Source organism: Neltuma alba, unplaced genomic scaffold, assembly GCF_004799145.2.
Source record: "Neltuma alba isolate B1F8T4 unplaced genomic scaffold, ASM479914v2 tig00002944_pilon, whole genome shotgun sequence".
In the NCBI taxonomy this organism is placed as follows: domain Eukaryota; kingdom Viridiplantae; phylum Streptophyta; class Magnoliopsida; order Fabales; family Fabaceae; genus Neltuma; species Neltuma alba.
In genome coordinates, this window is record NW_021633078.1 from 95,440 (window position 1) to 108,566 (window position 13,127).

The window sequence follows — 13,127 nt, forward strand, 5'->3', positions numbered from 1 at the left end:
CAGGCAAGTTAGTCCGGAAAAAAAAAAAAACAGAGAGAGAAAGTTAAAACGCCACAGTCCCTGCGGTAATCCGAGACATCCCACCTGCGAGCAACAATACAAGGGAAAGCACATTGACGAATGCAGCCAATACCCTCCCACCCAGAAAACTTTATAAGCTACAACTCCAACATGAACATTTAACAGTTACACACAAGAAAGGGGGGCAGATTCCGAAATTGAAAGGAGCGGTAGAAGCGTGAAATTAAAATTCAGCTGCTTCGGAGATGCAGGATGGTGTTGAGGCAGTGACAGAGGCGTAGCTACATGCATGCATGTCTTCGTTATTGATTTTTTCATTTCTATCCTATACAGTGGCCTGGCGTCAATTTGAGCAATATAAGTATCTATAAATAGGTACCAAATAGTTACATCATTCTGGACTTCGTATATTGCAAGTGATCAAATTTGTAATGGTTTTGTTTCATTTTGTTTCACATGCAAAATCAAAGCCTTTGATAGATAATGAACTAAATATAGTATTCCGATTCAAATAAGCATAGAATTAATAGAGGTACTATACTGGACTGGAAGGAAGCAAGTTATTTGTAAGCAGAGAAGAGAGTCGATGAATTAAGATTAAGTGCAGATATGCTTAATATAATTGGCAACGAAGCATGCATCTCCAACCTGGTATGTCTCTGCAAGAGCACAAATAAAAACGCAGCGTTTAGAAAACAGCATAGTGCAGGGAAACAGAGGAGATTATGATAGGTAGGAACTAATTAACGTACGTAGGTAGCATGAAGGGATTAGTGGGGATGAGAATTAGAAGCGTCATGAATGGTGGGCTGGGCAAGCTGGAGATAGGGATGAAGGTGGAGAGGAGCAAGCTGAAGAGAAGTCTGGCCCTCATAGAATGGCAACTGGTCCATCATTTGCTGTCCTTCTCCATCATTCTCCATCACTCCTCCTCCCCCTCGCTGCTCCTGAATCTTGTTATCATATCAATCGATACAAAATATCACGTGTCATTTCATTCCTTCATATCATTATCATTTAATCTATCACTAATCATTTCATTAACCATCGTACTACGTACCCACTGCGACAGGTAGCTGTTCTCTTCTTCCATCATTCTTTCCTAAACAACGTTAAACACATATATCATTAACATGCATGCATGCGACATTCACAGTACAAGGTTATTAATTCATCTCACCTTTCTTCGCAGATTATCCAGCTGCTGTTGCAACAGATCATTCTGCATGCATGCCAGTTCAAAGATAGAGTGGTGTGTTTCTTCATCATTATATATATATATATATTTGTATATATGTACACACACGGAACGGAATGAGTACACCTACCTTGCGATTTCGGACCTTGGTGACAGATATCTCAAGGTCTTGTTCGAGTTTAGCCAATTCCTCGTACTGCAAACTGCCCATGCTGTCTCCGATGTACCTTTGAATTCCCAGTTCAAGGCGCAGAGTCTCCTGCCTCAGCATTGCCATCTCACTCACTAAATCTTCCTACAAACACACTCCGCTACAAATTTATTATTGTATATTCATGCATATACCTATTATTAATTCCATAAATATGCCTACTTAAGATCAAGCTAAGCAGTGACATGAATTTACCCGACTATCGTGTTCAGGTATGCGTACTCCTGTAGCTTTCTGGTATTTTTCAATGATCTGCTCCATCCTGAGAAATTCAGTTTCAAGTCAACGATTGCTCACCACGTCAAAATAAAAATTTAATCTACCGCACTTAATATATCCAGGTCATTAATTATATGTTAATATAACATTGAATTATTTATAGCGGCATTAATTTCTATAGCTAGATAGAGTTTAATTATGTAGCCAAATGGCATATAAACAATAATGAATATGCCTTTGAAAACAATTATTTGTTATAGAAAATGACTGCTTTCATACAAGTTTAATTAGTTAAAATATATATATATATAGAGAGAGAGAGAGAGAGAGACTGCACTCTATTGCAGTTTTCATATATATCGAGCTTTATATATTTCTTGTATATGTCTCTGCATGACAATTAAAAAAGAATATTACTAATAAAACTTTAGAGGATCTGCTATATGATTAAACCTAAAATCATCATTTAGTTTAAAGGAAATGCAATCTGTTCCTAAATACGAAACTTGGATTTTGCCCCAAAATAGAAAATCTGTTTCCAAATACAAAGAGCCGATGAAATTAAATGAAAGAAGAGGTATATTTGATTAACACAAGTTATCGATCAGTGGTAACTTTTCATTTCATTACAGTGCGATCTACAGAAATGAGAGAAAGTGAAAGATATCGGCCATATGTTTCCTGAAGAAAGAAATAAACAAGAGATGATGAGATCAACTCATGCGATTTATATTGTTATGATCTCTCTGTCAGAACCGCGAACTGAAAGTCCAAGCTACTCAGATAGGTCAACCTCACGTTTCAGAACATGGCAGCCATAGCCCTAAAACTCATGAATATCACCTCTCTCTCTCTAAAACCCATGAATATCCAAATAACACGCAAGATTATTTTATTTATTCGAAATCTCAGATCATCAATGCAAGCAAAAGGAAAAACGAAGATACAAATCAACAAATACCTCAAAAAAGCTAGAACTTTTGATATATCTCTCTAAATTTCGAAATAAATAACCTTCTTGCATATACGCACACAAACCCTAGCGAGTAGCCGTTTTGGAAAGAAAAATCAAACTATAACAACAATCACAGATCACTTCGAAAAAGAAAACTCCCAAGTTACACGCGCAGGCGTACATAGTAAAATGTAAGAAATAGTTGTGGGAGAAGTTAGGACAGTATGATAGAGAGCTGAAGCTAGCTCTTCATAGCCAGATCTGTGATCTGTAACAGATAATATTTCATTAGCAGAAATTAAGAGACCTGAAAGGTTCGCTGCAGTACTGAAACAACTTGCCGGTGCTAGAAAAGATGATGAGGCCAATTTGAGCATCACAGAGAACAGAAAGTTCATGAGTCTTTTTCACAAGTCCAGCTCTGCGTTTTGAGAAGGTCACCTGTCTGGTGGTCGTGTTCTGAATCCTCTTGATCTCTATCTTCCCTCGACCCATCTCAAAAACCCTAACTTCCTCCACCATTTATAACTGATTCATTATTCTTATTACCAGTTAAAGAAATTACAGACCAAAAGCACAACAAAAATAATCATACCTTTGCTTTCTGGCCTTTTGAGTTCACTCAGAAAAAAAGCAGCAGCAAAAATGGTGATGCACACTGCAATACAGATATTATCAATAATTGGTAATTTAGTATATAAGCAATTACTCGACTGGCTTAGATTAGGTTGAGAATAGAGTAATTTTGGCGTCGTAAAAAACACAGATTTTTTCTTAAAATAAGGGAAGTAAGGAGACACCATTAAAGATGCGTGGAAAAATTAAGTGGAAGCTTGCGTGCTGGCATTTTAGGAGAGTAGTGAGTGTTCATAATGATAATAAGAAGAAGAGAAGAGCGAGAGAGGAACAAGGCGTGAATTCAAACCTCAACTTATCTTCTTTTTCCTTTCCTTAGTCAGAATGACTTGAAACTCGACCTACTTAAAACCTTAAAAAAAATTCTGCCGCGCATGTCAAATTCCAAAACTACCCCAAACAATCACCACTGTCTTTTTGACAATGACATGGCCTCAATTTCATAAAACAAAATACTCCTCCGGTCCTTATTATAAGACCCAATTTGACTTTTTATTTGGTCCTAATTATAAGACCCAATCCATTTTCTCTCTTATATTTATGTATTTTTTTCCAAAATAATCCTTCTAATAATAATAGTTTTAGCCAATATACTTAATTAGCAAGAATATTTTAGGAATAACAACACTTATTTATAATAAATAACCAACTTAACTTACTTCCTTAATGTCCCCAAATAAGTCAATTGGGTCTTATAATTAGGACCGGAGGAGTAATAAAGATAGTTTTGAATTAAAGAGGACTAGAAATCTGCAGGATTGCTCAGGTAAGTATTGTAAATAGGAATAATATAATGAAGCGAAATATATATATGTATATATAAGAAAAAATTGAAAGGCGCTATGCGGACTTGCATGCAAAGTTTAACATTTCGATTTTATATAAAAATTTGTTTCTTTGCGGAGAAAGGCTATATACATTTCGCCCAGAACTTCTGGTACATCAGAAAATAAAATAAGTGACTAAACATTAAATTTAACATAGCTACTTGATCCCTAAAAAGAGTGGAATTTTTTCAATGATAGTTTCAATTTCAATTTTAAAAACTGAGAAAATTTTGTTGTATCTGTTTATTTTTTTTCTAAATTTATATATTGTTTTTATGTAAAAAAGTAAATAAATAGAAGTTGATAAATTTTGGACAATACTTATATAAAATTTTTATATCTATTATGTCAAATTCTTCAATAATATATCATCATATATTATATCTTTAAAATATTAATATTTAATCATATTTAATTAAAACATGGTCATATATATGATTAGAAAACTTAAAATAATAAATAGAAAAAAAACTTTGGCATAAGTCTTACATCTTCAAGAGTTCACGAAGGGGTGTGATTGTCATTTCGTCTCTGATGGGGTTTCCATCTCACATCCACAGGTCCGAGGAAAGCGTTTTATGCATGAATCTGACAGCGTGGGCCCCGTTTTATCAAATAAGGTGGATGGATTTTGCCACTTTTGGTAATGACACAGTGACGGTCCCAGGATACAATTCCACACAACTTCCATGGAAAAATAAATAGTTAATACTCCTCCGGTCCTAATTATAAGACCCAATTGACTTATTTGAGGAGATTAAGGAAGTAAGTTAAGTTGGTTATTTATAATAAATAAGTATTGTTATTCCTAAAATATCCTTGCTAATTAAGTATATTGGCTAAAACTATCATTATTAGAAGGATTATCTTGGAAAAAAATGCATAAATATAAGAGAGAAAATGGATTGGGTCTGATAATTAGGACCAAATAAAAAGTCAAATTGGGTCTTATAATAAGGACCGGAGGAGTATAATCTTTTGTTCTTTTTTTTTAATTTTAGTTTTGATCTCTCAAATTTATTTTTATTAAAAATATTAGTCTCTATAATTTAATAAAAGCCTGAATCATTTTTCCCACTAAGAAACTAAAATTTATATTTTGAAATTTAAGAAATTAAAATCAAAATTTGTGAAAATTTAAGAGAGCAAAAATTGTATTACCTCAAAAAATAAATATAGAAATAAAAGAGAGAAAATTATACTTTTATTTTCTATTATTTAACTCAATCTTAATTTCTAATTTAAATTTAAAATTTAAAATTTTTTAACTAGGTCCTTTTAATTTAAATATTTTTTGTTGAGCGCTCCAATGTTATATTCTTTTATATATGAATAAGGAATATGCTATCTAGAGAGAAGAGACTAATTTTTTTAGGAATAAAAATGGAAAATATAGACACTTTCCAATTAAATTTGCTTCATCTATAAAATTTGAGAATTAAAGTTCTAATCACTTGTTTAATATATGAGAATCCCTATCACTCACAGTAACATAAATTGATAGTGCTTGTTATTATATTATTTTTATCATTTTGATGCATATGTGAGTTACTCTTTTTTATTAGATAATTAATTTGAGAATATTAAAAAAAATTGGTTAAGTTAAGTATGTATAACAAATATGCACTGATTTTCCTAAACTATATTTTTTAATCATGTGTATTGGAGTATTAACTCTTGGTGGAGCAAGAGAGGGAGGTGTTGATAGCATGGTGCAATCAAGAGGATAATGGAGTTAGTGGGATTGCAATTTTTCAGTTCTCCACCAGAGCTTTTGGCTAATGTTCTTTTTCATGATCTAGACGCTTGAGAGTAGCATCTTGCCTTGTTTGATTAGGACAAAAAAAAAATATTAACTTTTGGTGACAATTTCTTATAATCAATACAAATATCTAGAATCAAATTTTAAAAAAAAATGAATTGTGATATCTAGAATCAAATTTAACTCTCAAATAGCTCTTATTGAGATAGTAATTGATTATAGTCTTTGATTTTAAAGATGCACACACTTACAAAGTTTTAGCGACAGATAGTATAAAAAAAATGGAGAACGTAAGGATTCACTTGCAAATGTTTTAAATTGTGAGGACCAAACAAAAAGTTGAATGAAACTTATGGGCACTGAAGGTATAATCTTCTATAAACTATAATGTCCAGTTATGTTCTGAATTATTGGTGGCATTCCGTGTCATAAAGTGCAAAGTGGAGGAACCAAACCGCTTTGATTCTTTAGTTCAGAGGCCATTATGAAGTTTACCGGGTTTAGAAAAATGCTAGGAATATTAAGAAACCCAGAAAGGGAAACCCAAGGTCCCAAACTGACAAATTTGGAAAGAGAAAACAGCGACGTCGTCTCTGAGCTACGCAGATAATTAAGGATGAGTTGGCAGAATTGCATGTGGCTTTGCTCATAGTCATATACGACTGGCGACCAGTCAGCAGCGCGTTAACTTCGGCTCTTCAATGAGATTCTGAAAGCTAGTTTTCACACTTTGTATGACCAATTTATAGCAAACAAATTCTCCAAACCAAATGCCAAAACAAATCTTAATCTCAAAATATTTTTTCACTTTTATTTTTACATCAAAAGCTTTTGTTTCGTAGCATGTTTTGTTTTTAACTAATCCTTCTATCCTTAATATAAAACCCATTTAATTAATTTGATTAGATTAAGAAAGTTAGGTAAATTAATTAATTATAAGAAAAGTGACACATTTTTCCTAAAACACCATAATCATTTTTCTTAATACCTCATCTTCTTCTTCTACTAGATTATGATTGAAGGAGTATCCATATGAGTAATTTAGAGAAAACTGATAAATATGAGAAATGGGTCTTATATTTAGGATCAAAGCTAACTTAAAAATTGGATCCTATATTAAGGACCAGAGGAGTATCATTTTTTGGTATCGAAACATTTATGTTTCAAAGGCTTTTTTTTATAAAAAAAAAATCATGTTTTTCCTTTCCAAAAAAGGTGCTTGTGTTTTTAGTTCAGTTGATCAAAATTCAAGTCATATTTAACTCGAGAATAGAGATAAAAAAAAATAAAGGGGAAAAAAACTGGGATGTCATGTACAACCTGTCTTCCTCAGCATAAGAACTAGTTGATTAATTTGAGTAGATTAAGAAAATTAGTTAAATTGGTTATTTATAATAAATAAATATTGTCTTTTCTAAAATATCCTTACTAATCAAATGAATTTTAATCAAACATTTAACATGTGTAACTATTATGAGGATTATCTTAAAAAAATAGATAAATATGAAACAAAGTAGATTGGAGTCTTATATTTAATATTAAATTGAAAATTAAAATAGCTCTTATATTAAGAATCAGAGATAATAACAATTATTATTTGTCAAGTTCTAAATATAAAAAGCAAATTGAAGAGTTTGTTTTGATTTTAAACAGAGAACCTCACTCAATTTTATCTTCTAAATTTGTTTTAAACAAAAAACATTAGGATATCATGGTTTTGATTTTCTTCCAACCATCCCTATAGATTTCATATGTTAAGGAATATTTTTATTAATGAATGGTAGTTTCTAATATAAGTTAACAAATAAGATATTTTAAATAAATAACTAACTTAATTAATTTTTTTAATATTAATAAATTAGTTATTTAACTCTTATTAAAAAAAAAGGGAGATAATACACCACTTTTTCATTAAATTACAGTATCCAAAATGTCAGTATTTTTTTCATGAGGTACCAAATGTCATTTTCCATAAAAGAAAGGTCTTCCGGTATTTTCATGAATTTGTGATGGTGACTAATTATATCGGCCTCACTCGCGTGTCTGCGTATGTGTTTTCCATATACAGATGCAGAAGGAAAAATTACAGTAACAGTGAAGTTTTGCGTACGCCTGATATATACATTCAACGGATCATTGATTTAGTTTTTAAATATGATATATTAGGTGTGAGATGGATCGCAAATTTGTCAATATACATTGTATGCTGACAATATATATGAGAACAAATGTAAGGGATGTAAATTGAGCTCGGTTTCAAATATGATCCTTGCGTTTACAATGCTTTACATTCCTAATAAGAGAATTTCATTTAAGTGCCACAGACATGGGACTTAATTCTTTTATGAGAGCTGAGAAATTCTGAAATTTTAATTCAATCTCTTTGACCCAAAATGATAAGTTGGGAAGAAAGTTTATAGAAATAAACATGGCTATTGAAATAAAAAGCAAGTCTTAATGAAAATGCAAGATTGCAAGTGCTCATATCAAATTTACAAGTCCAAATCTACCATGGTATGAAAATCCAATCCAGTTTCACGGTTTAGACCAGTGAACTAGTTCATTGATCGGCCCAGTGAAGAGCTTTGGATTGGCTGCTTTGGTTCTTTTTAAAAAAAAAAATTATTGAGCTTAAACTGATATCATTTCGAGTGAAAAAATAATAATAAGAAAAGAAGAAAAATAATAGTTATGTGCTTTAGAAAAAAAATAACCCGCAGATCTTTGCACGTTGCTTCAGTTTTAAATCAAGTCCCTCTAGTTTTTACTTTTTAATCAGACCATTATACTTTAAATACTGAAGGAATTAGTCCTTAATTAATAAACCCTCTTTTTTCTCATGACACGTGGCTCCTACATGGCCCTTATGGCTTGCTGACTTGGCAAAATCGTATTATTAAGATTAGTTTGTTTCCAGGTGGATTATTATTATTTACCTAAAAATGCATGATACCATCGTCCCAATTATATGATTCAACTTATTTTATTTTTTAAAACTGCCGGGTAGATAATTATTCGCTTAAAAACGCAGAAACGCCATCGTTCAAATTTATTTCGCTCGTCTTCCCGCGCTGGCTTGTGGTAGTTGCCAGGGCCAGTTGCAGAGCATCCTACCTTGCAGTTTCATTCATGGTGGAAAAACACAACAACGAGGAGAAGATCAGTGGATAAAACCATCATCTAAGATTAATTATTTGTGATTTACTTATTAACTCTTTTTTTATTATGTGTGATTTATATACAAATATTCTATTTACTTATGAATTAATGCTTTTATTTAAATATTAATATTTTTTTGCCATCTAAATATTAATCTTTTTAGGGTTATGGATGTTAGTATATATTGTAATTAAATCATCTTATTCTAAATGATTGGTATGATTTTGGATTGACCCTAGTTTGAACCACTAACCCTTGAATATTGTTTCGAATGGCTTATCGAATGATATGTTTTTTAGTTGTTTGAAAATTAGTGATTTACTCCTTTGGTCGTATTTGTAGGGTAGAGAAAGAAGTTTTTTTTGGTCTTATTTATAAGGTACTAGGAGAAATTTTTTGTATTGATGTACAATTTTACCTTTTATTTATTATTATGTTGACTTTATTTAAATGAGATATAGTGTGTATTAAATAGAGATAAAGTTAGAAAGTTGTTGAATTTTAAATGGGAGTTAATAAAGTTTAAAATTTTTTCCGGTCTATGTAAAACATGTTAAAAATGACTTATAAATAGGACCAAAGAAATACATTCTAAAATGTTCAACAACAACAACAACGACAAGCCTTATTCCACTAGGTGAGGTCGGTTACATGAATCACACGACGCCATCATGCTTTGTCAACAATCCAATTCTTAGCTATGTTGTTGACTAGGGGGTCTCGCTTAATGATCTCATTGAGCGTTCTTCTCGGTCTTCCTCTGCTCCTTTTTATAGGACTTCATATTGTCTGATCTATCCTCCTTACCAAAGCCTCTAATGGCCTTCTCTGTACATGTCCAAACCATCTTAAGCGATTTTCAACCATTTGCTCTTGGATAGGCGCACACCCAACTCTTGTTCTGATATTTTCATTTCGAATCTTATCTTTTCTTGTATGACCACACATCCATCTCAACATCCTCATTTCTGCTACTCCAACTTTGTGCTCTTGTTTTCCCTTGATCACCCAACATTTACTACTGTACAACATAGCTGGTCTTATAGCAGTCTAATAAATTTTTCCCTTAAGCTTTTCAGGTACCTTCTTATCGCAAATAACTCCAGCAGCCTTCTTTCACTTTAACCAGCCAGCTTGTATTCTATGAGAAATGTCTCCATCAATTTCACTATCCTCATGTATAATGGATCCAAGGTATTTAAATTTTGATACTTGAGGAATGATTTGATCCCCCATCTTCACCTCTAAATCACCATTGCTTTGCCTCCCCCAAAATTGCAATGCATATATTCTATTTTGTTCCTACTCAAGCGAAAACCTCTCGACTCCAAAGTCCTTCTTCATAACTTCAATATAGAGTTAATCTCTTCTTTTCACTCTGGCATGAGGACTATGTTATCCACAAAAAGCATGGACTTAGAGATTCTTTCTTGGATAAGCTCAGTTAGAACATCCAAAACAATATTAAACAAATAAGGGCTTAAAGAAGATGCCTGGTGTAGGCCAATCTTAATAGGGAAGTCTTTTGTCTCACCTCCAAGTGTTCTTACACTAGTAGTTATCCCCTCATACATATCTTGTATGGCTTTGATATAAGCGACCCGTACACCTTTTTTTTCCAAAGCCTTCCAAAGTACTCCTCTTGGCACATGATCATAAGTTTTTTCCAAGTCAATAAAAACCATATGTAAATCCCGTCTTTTACTCCTATATCTTTTCATTAACCTCTTTAGTAAATAGATTGCTTCAGTTGTGGATCTTCCCAGCATAAATCCAAATTGGTTCTTCGAAATAGAAGTCTCCAACCTCAACCTATGTTCAATCACTTTTTCCCACAACTTCATTGTATGACTCATAAGTTTTATCCCTCTGTAGTTTGTACAGTTTTGAATGTCTCCTTTATTCTTATAAATAGGAGCTAAAATGCTTCTCTTTCAATCATCCAGCATATTCTTGGAGCGTAAAATTTCATTAAAAAGCTTGGTTAGCCATAATTCACCCTCCTCGCCTAAACATCTCCAAACTTCAATAGGAATACCATTAGGCCCAACGGCTTTACCATTATTCATTTTCTTGAGGGCTACCTTAACCTCTCCGATGTGGATCCCTGTGGTAAAAAGCCAAATTCTGATCATCTTCGCTAAATAGCAAATCCTATAAGTCCTAAGTTGCACATTCGCTTCCCTCACTAGATAACTTGTAAAAGTAAGCCTCCCATCTATCCTTAATATCACCATCAGTAACTAGCACTTTACCCTCTTCATCCTTTATACACTTCACTTGGTCTAGATCTCTCTTTTTCCTTTCCTTTTGCTTCGCAATCTTATAAATATTTCTTTCCCCCGCCGTTGTTCCTAACTCCTGATAAAACTCCTCATAAGCTTTAGTATGTGCTTCGCTCACTGCTCTCTTCATCTCTTTTTTAGCCAAACGATACTTTTCCCAGTTTTCTGCACTATTGCACAAATGTATGGTCTTAAAACAATCTCTTTTCTATCTGACTTTCTCTTGCACACTCTTATCCCACCACCAAGTCTCCTTATCTCTCTAACCACGACCTTTGAATTCTCTCAAAATTGCTTTAGCTACCATATGAACCCTTATAGCAATCTCTTCCCACATCATGTTCGCATTTCCCTGTAACTCCCAGATCCCTTCCTCCAAAAAGGTCCTTTTGAATAACTCCTGCTTCTCACCTTTTAAGTGCCACAACTTAACCCTAAATTTTACCACTTGATGATACTTTTGTCTGAAACTCTTAAAACGTACATCAAGGATAAGTACTCTATGTTGGGCAGTCACCCCATCTCCGAGAATAACTTTGTAATTAGTACACAATTTTCTATCTGAATTCTTAACCAAAAAGAAATCAATTTGTGATTTTGAGGCACCACTCTTGTACATGATTAAATGCTCCTTTCGCTTCTTAAAACAAGTGTTGACAATCTTGAGATTGTATGCAAGAGAAAAGTCAAGAATAGATTGTCCTCCGTTATTAAGCTTCCCAAGACCAAAACCGCCATAAGCCCCACCAAATTGTCATGTTTCCTTACCGACATGTCCATTAAGATCCCCATTGATAAAAAATTTTCTTCAAGTGGTATGCTTTGAACCAACCCCTCCATATCTTTCCAAAACTTATCTTTAAGGTGTGCCTCTACCCCAACCTGAGGTGTATAGGCATTAATGATATTAATAGTATCCTTTCCAACAATTACTCTTAAAGATATTATTTTGTCCTCAAACCTTTTAACCTCCACCATATTCTTTTTCCATGTTCCATCAATGATGATACCAATACAATTCCTTGCGCTCACCTTTCCTTTGTACCAGAGTTTATACCCTTCAAGTTCCGCTGCAACTTCTCCAGTTCATTGGTCTCTTGGAGGCATAAAATATTAATTCTTCTATCCCTCATAACTCCTACTACCTCCATAGATTTCTCATTCAATGTCCCAATATTCCAAGTGCCAAATCTAATCTTGTTCTCATGAACTAGCTTCTTTAGCCGCCTCCATCCAAGAGAGTACGATAGCCCTTGCTAATTTAACACTACATCTGGGCGATAATACAGTGGCTCTAGCTCACTTATCACTATACTCGAGCCATACAGCGCGTCACTTCTGGGCAACGACCTAGCATTAGTATAATTACTTCATTGATCTATATTCATGAGATTCGATGGGTTTTTATGTGGGCTGTCGAGAGCCTAACACAACCCTCCTCCTTTATTCGGGCTTGAGACCTAAAATGTTCCAATAAAAAAAAATCACAAGTGTTCATAAGTTCATTTATAAATACACATACGCATTTTGACAACTAAACATGGCAAAATAAGTCGTGTTCATATAAAGATATATTAAGTCTAAGCAATGTTCTTCCATACATCAGAATTGGCATTTTTTACTATGCTTAGTTATCAAATTGTATATGTCCTCTTGTGAACAAACTTTAAATTTTTATTAGAACTTGTTTCAATAGTCAGGGTTATTTCTATCTACTTTGCAATTTCATTTCATTTTGAGCTGAGAAGACCAAACTAAAATTACAGAATGTTAGGCTTAGGCCTCATTGAAAAAGTCCAATGTATGAGACTTGTATAAATGAAAAATCATATTGACAAAATAGAGAACGGAGAG

General features: G+C 33.1%; 1 protein-coding gene across 1 annotated transcript; it reads right to left on the bottom strand.

Annotated features, from left to right (window-relative positions):
* Positions 1 to 791: 791 nt before the first annotated feature.
* Positions 792 to 3,099, bottom strand: LOC114739856 (MADS-box protein FBP24). Its single transcript, XM_028927956.1, has 6 exons — positions 2,912 to 3,099; positions 1,626 to 1,692; positions 1,350 to 1,514; positions 1,202 to 1,243; positions 1,082 to 1,123; positions 792 to 974 (listed from the first exon to the last, which is right to left on the bottom strand). Exons 1-6 carry the CDS (start codon positions 3,097 to 3,099, stop codon positions 792 to 794), a joined length of 687 nt encoding a protein of 228 aa, XP_028783789.1.
* Between the last annotated feature and the right edge of the window lie 10,028 nt (positions 3,100 to 13,127).